Raw genomic sequence first — 6,000 nt, 5'->3', positions numbered from 1 at the left:
GAGGATGAGGGAGGATGAGGTGAGGATGAGGGTGGGAGGAAGGATGAAGGAGGATGAGGGAGGGAGGATGGGGGGTAGTGGATGTTGGTCCGTTTGGCCGTAGGGCACATCATGTTGAACTCGCACAAAACCTACCTGACAGGGCAGGGGAGGTGGGATAATCACACATACACACACACACACACACACACAGACACACACACACACAGCAGTCCCAGCACATAACACCAGCTGCCTTATTGCTCACTGACATTTTCGCTCCCTCTCTGTCTCTCTGTCTCAGTTTCTCAGGGTGTCTCATATTCACAGACACCAGTTTCTCCCTCTCTCTCTCTCCCCATCTCTCTCTCTCTCTCTCTCTCTCTCTCTCTCTCTCTCTCTCTCTCTCTCTCTCTCTCTCTCTCTCTCTCTCTCTCTCTCTCTCTCTCTCTCTCTCTCTCTCACCCCTGCACATCACATCTCTCACCCCTCTCCTTCTCTCTACCTCTCTGCAGATAGCATGTCTACCCCCTCTCCTTCTCTCTACCTCTCTGCAGAGGGCATGTCTACCCCCTCTCATTCTCTCTACCTCTCTGCAGAGGGCATGTCTACCCCCCTCTCCTTCTCTCTACCTCTCTGCAGAGGGCATGTCTACCCCCTCTCCTTCTCTCTACCTCTCTGCAGAGGGCATGTCTACCCCCGTCTCCTTCTCTCTACCTCTCTGCAGAGGGCATGTCTACCCCCTCTCCTTCTCTCTACCTCTCTGCAGAGGGCATGTCTACCCCCTCTCCTTCTCTCTACCTCTCTGCAGAGGGCATGTCTACCCCCTCTCTCCTTCTCTCTCCTTCTCTCTACCTCTCTACAGAGGGCATGTCTACCCCCGTCTCCTTCTCTCTACCTCTCTACAGAGGGCATGTCTACCCCCTCTCCTTCTCTCTACCTCTCTGCAGAGGGCATGTCTACCCCCCTCCTCTCCTTCTCTCTACCTCTCTGCAGAGGGCATGTCTACCCCCCTCTCCTTCTCTCTACCTCTCTACAGAGGGCATGTCTACCCCGTCTCCTTCTCTCTACCTCTCTGCAGAGGGCATGTCTACCCCCTCTCCTTCTCTCTACCTCTCTACAGAGGGCATGTCTACCCCGTCTCCTTCTCTCTACCTCTCTGCAGAGGGCATGTCTACCCCCCTCTCCTTCTCTCTACCTCGGGGTATATAGTCCAGCCATGGGAGAGTTGATTTCTATCCAGTGTAGTTGCATTTCCACCACATCTCTATCATAGCGATGCTGTACACCGACTCCACTGCCTGTATGTACTGTACCAGAGGAGGCTGGTGGAAGGAGCTACCGGAGGCTCATTGTAATAGAATCAATAGGACAGAGTCCAACACATTGTTTCCGTGTGTTTGATGTGTCTGGTAACATTTCATTGATTCCATTCCAGGCATTACATTGAGCCCGTCTGCAGAGGTTTCACTGAATTTCTCTGCAATAAGTGTAAATGTCAGAACTGTAAATGCAAGTTTGATTTGTTGTCCCACCAGCCTCCTCTGTACTGCACTGTAGCACTCACCTGGGTGATGAACTAACGGCAGCCATTTTGTACCAGGACATTCTACTGTTTTACTTTGAACTCTCTGAATGAAGAAATTATGAAATATACTTTCTTAGTGATGTTCCCTGTCCTTACATTTTTGGGGGAGGAAAATTACTAATGGAAGTTAGAGCATTTACAAAATAATACTTCTCTGGTTTCATTCTGGCCTCTTCCCCCTCTCTCTCTCTCTCTCTCTCTCTCTCTCTCTCTCTCTCTCTCTCTCTCTCTCTCTCCCTCTCCATCTCTCTCTCTGTCTCTCTCTCTCCCCCCTCTCACTCTCTCCCCCCTCTCTCTCTCTCTCTCTCTGTCTGTCTGTCTGTCTGTCTCTCTCCCCCTCTCACTCTCTCTCTCCCCCTCTCTCTCTGTCTGTCTGTCTGTCTGTCTGTCTGTCTGTCTGTCTGTCTGTCTGTCTGTCTGTCTGTCTGTCTGTCTGTCTGTCTGTCTCTCTCTCTCTCCCCTCTCTGTCTCTCTCTCTCTGTCTGTCTGTCTGTCTGTCTGTCTGTCTGTCTGTCTGTCTGTCTGTCTGTCTGTCTGTCTGTCTGTCTGTCTGTCTGTCTGTCTGTCTGTCTGTCTCTCTCTCTCTCTTGCTCTCTCTCTCTCTCTCTCTCTCTCTCTCTCTCCCTCTCCCTCTTCCTAACCCCCCTCTCTCTCTATCTCTCTGTCTCTCTCTCTCTCTCTCCCCCTCTCTCTCTATCTGTCTCTCTCTCTCCCTCTCTCTCTCTCTACCTCTCTTTACCTCTTTCTCTCTCTCTACCTCCCTCCCTCCCTCCTTTCCCCTATCTCTGCCTCTCCCCTCTCTCTCTACCTCCCTCCCTCCCTCCTTTCCCCTATCTCTGCCTCTCCCCTCTCTCTCTACCTCCCTCCCTCCCTCCTTTCCCCTATCTCTGCCTCTCCCCTCTCTCTCTACCTCCCTCCCTCCCTCCTTTCCCCTATCTCTGCCTCTCCCCTCTCTCTCTACCTCCCTCCCTCCCTCCTTTCCCCTATCTCTGCCTCTCCCCTCTCTCTCGACCTCCCTCCCTCCTTTCCCCTATCTCTGCCTCTCCCCTCTCTCTCTACCTCCCTCCCTCCCTCCTTTCCCCTATCTCTGCCTCTCCCTTCTCTCTCCTTCCTCACTTCTCTCCAAAGAGCCGTTGAGAGTGACTCTGTCTCCCAAGAACCTGAAGACGGGCATCAGCAGCACGGTGATCCTGTCGTGTGCTGTGCAGGGTTCTCCCCACTTCACCCTGTCCTGGTACCGCAACACAGAACCCGTCCTCCCCGACCAGCACTTCTCCATCCAGGGTGCCCACAACGAGACCCTGTTCATCTCCGCTGCCCAGAAGAGACATTCGGGAGCCTACCAGTGCTTCGCCACCCGCAAGGGCCAGACCGCACAGGACTTCTCCATCATACTGCTGGAGGGTAAGGAATGTGTGTGTGAGTTAAAGGGGTGGGTTGGGGTTGTGTGTGTGTGTGTGTGTGTGTGTGTGTGTGTGTGTGTATCAGTGTTTTGCCATCTGCAAGAACCCGACCTCATAGGGTGAGAAGTGTGAGGGATAGGCTGTGTGCGTGCACGCGTACCTAGCATCTCCCCCCTCTCCACCTCTTCTTCCTCAGATGGTACGCCCCGTATCGTGTCCTCCTTCAGTGAGCGTGTGGTGGTCCCGGGGGAACCCTTCTCCCTCATGTGCGCTGCCAAAGGTGCCCCTCCCCCCACCATCACCTGGACCCTGGATGACGAGGCTGTGGCCAGGGACCCGTCCCGGGTGAGGGCCAGCCAGTACACGCTGTCGGACGGCTCCACCGTGTCCCACGTCAACGTCAGCAGCCCGGAGATCCGCGACGGAGGGGTGTATCGCTGCGCCGCACGCAACTCGGCCGGTAGCGCCGAGTACCAAGCGCGCATAAACGTAAGAGGTGCCTGTCTACTTTTCAATATCAGCCATAGGGTTCTAATACCCGCCCTCCCAAACCCCCTTACCTTTACCCCTCCTTTCCCCTCTTCTCCTCGCCTACTCTACATTCCTTTTCTCTCTCGCTTTCTCTGTGAGTTTGTGTGCCGTGTGTGTGTGCCGTGTGTGTGCCGTGTGTGTGTGTGTGTGTGCAGTGTGTGTGTGGGTGCCACGTGTGTGCCGTGTGTGTGTGTGCCGTGTGTGTATGTATGTGTGTGTGTGTGTGTGTGCTACTCATTTGTCCCCATGCCTTCATTTGTTCTTTCCAAATATCTGTTGTTTTTCAACTCTCGCCAGTTCTCTATCAGTCTTTGTTCTTCCAGCCCATATGTTTGTCTGTCACTGTCTCGCTCTGTCCCTCCCCTCTCTCTACTCGCTCTCTCACACTCTGTCTATTACACACACACACACACAGTTTGAGTGTCAAAGCCAGCAGAGTGAACAGGGTATTCCTCCAGAAAGAAAGAGACAGAGAGGGACAACCACAGTCTGACAGAGAGGGAGGGAGAGTGGGAGAGTTAGAGCGAGCGAGTGAGAGAGAGAGAGGGGGGGGGGGTAAAGAGAGTAGTGAAGACTGAAAGATAGGGGGGTTACAACAGGGTGTGAGATGGAGGGAGTAGATGGAGGATAGCAGGGGACAGAGAGAGAGAGAGAGGTACGCAGAGAGGTGGAGACAGATGGTGAGGGACAGAGAGAGAACGGAGGAGAGGAGAGGGTGAGAAGAGGAGTGGAGAACCACGTCTCATCTGAGCGTGTGTCAGAGGGGTGATGGGGAGCAGTGATGACAGGCCTGGTGATGTCACTGTCACCACGGTGATCGTCGGGGACAACATGGCCAGAGCGGCACTGATGGCCTGAGCCGTGTCACTCTCCACCTCTCCCTCCTCTGTCTCCATTTCTTCCTTCTCTCTCCCTCCCTCTCTCGCTCTCTCTCTCTCTCTCTCTCTCTCCATCTCTCTCTCTCCATATCTCTCTCCATCTCTCTCCATATCTCTCTCCATATCTCTCTCCATCTCTCTCTCTCCATCTCTCTCTCTCTCTCTCTCTCCATCTCTCTCAGTAAGAGGCTCAGTTATGACACGTGTGTCTGTTCCAAGGAGACATGCCAGAATACTACATTGGAGTGAGAACGAGTTGTTGCCAGGGACTCTCAAACCCAGCAGTAACACACACTCTGCTAGCAGTAACACACACTCTGATAGCAGTAACACGCACTCTGCTAGCAGTAACACGCACTCTGCTAGCAGTAACACGCACTCTGCTAGCAGTAACACACACTCTGATAGCAGTAACACGCACTCTGCTAGCAGTAACACGCACTCTGCTAGCAGTAACACGCACTCTGCTAGCAGTAACACGCACTCTGCTAGCAGTAACACACACTCTGCTAGCAGTAACACACACTCTGCTAGCAGTAACACACACTCTGCTAGCAGTAACACGCACTCTGCTAGCAGTAACACACACTCATACTGATCCACATACGATGATACACTCGATCGCAGTAGCCTACACTAAAACAAAAGTACCCCGCCACCCACACACATGCACACTTTCAACAGAAACTCACTCAATATTGACTGACAGATGATACACTCAAATTGTGATAGCAAACACTGCACTTTCACACAGACACACAGACACAGACTTACACACATTTGAATGTGTGTGTGTGTGTGTGTGTGTGTGTGTGTGTGTGTGTGTGTGTGTGTGTGTGTGTGTGTGTGTGTGTGTGTGTGTGTGTGTGTGTGTGTGTGTAAGAGACCCAACACACTGAGAAAGACAGAGAGGGGGAGAGAGAGAGAGAGTGAGAGAGACGGAGCGAGAGGTTAAGTGTTAATATTTCAGTAACAGTATATTAGTGTACTCGTACTAAATAAGGCCAACACTCTCCCGATGAACGCATCCCACCTCACTTTCTCTCCAGTCTGTCATCCCTCCATCTCTGTGTCACCATCCACCTGTTTGTCTCTCACCATCGGTCCTCTCTGGGTCTTCTAGCCCTGTTGCCCATGGTAACATACCCATCATGCCTTGTGTTTACTCTTTCATTCTCTCCGCCATCCTCAAACTGACTGTGGATGCATCCCAACTGGCCCTCTATTCCCTATATAATGTGCTACTTTTGACCAGAGACTACAGGGTGCCATTTGGTACCCAGCCTGTGTTGATACAGATGTAGGATCATAATTGGATCAGTCTTCTGTTGCTGAGAAATGTCCACTCAACGGGAAATGCAAGCTTGTGATATATTCAAGGCTTAGAAAGGCTTCTAGCATGTACTTCTATGGGAAGACTACAAATTGGAATTAATCTAGAAGCTAAAATCACCTAGGATGCCCTAAGATAGTCAGGATATTGCAACAGAAATGCATGACAAAAATGACATAGGTTTTATTCACATCAAAACACTGGAAATAAATGCACGCACGCACACACACACACACACATAGATTAGATTGAAATGGGACAAGGCATTCTAACCCCCTATCCATCCAT

At 51.9% G+C, this 6,000-nt stretch overlaps 1 protein-coding gene across 9 annotated transcripts in view; it reads left to right on the top strand.

Moving 5' to 3' along the window:
• The window catches only part of LOC112267343 (Down syndrome cell adhesion molecule-like protein 1 homolog), a 207,117-nt gene that overhangs the window by 140,577 nt on the left and 60,540 nt on the right, over window positions 1-6,000 (top strand). For 8 of the 9 annotated variants that reach the window (XM_042297133.1, XM_042297129.1, XM_042297127.1 and 5 more), the window contains exons 6-7: window positions 2,696-2,971; window positions 3,167-3,466. In XM_042297133.1, coding sequence (XP_042153067.1) covers window positions 2,696-2,971; window positions 3,167-3,466 — 576 coding nt within the window. The remainder of the gene's footprint in view (window positions 1-2,695; window positions 2,972-3,166; window positions 3,467-6,000) is intronic. The other variant, XR_006078791.1, reaches the window with a different exon arrangement.

The sequence above is a fragment of the Oncorhynchus tshawytscha genome, linkage group LG14 (genome assembly GCF_018296145.1).
Source record: "Oncorhynchus tshawytscha isolate Ot180627B linkage group LG14, Otsh_v2.0, whole genome shotgun sequence".
In the NCBI taxonomy this organism is placed as follows: Eukaryota; Metazoa; Chordata; class Actinopteri; order Salmoniformes; family Salmonidae; genus Oncorhynchus; species Oncorhynchus tshawytscha.
The sequence above is the reverse complement of the archived record's forward strand: the minus strand, read 5'-3'. Positions and strand labels throughout refer to the sequence as shown.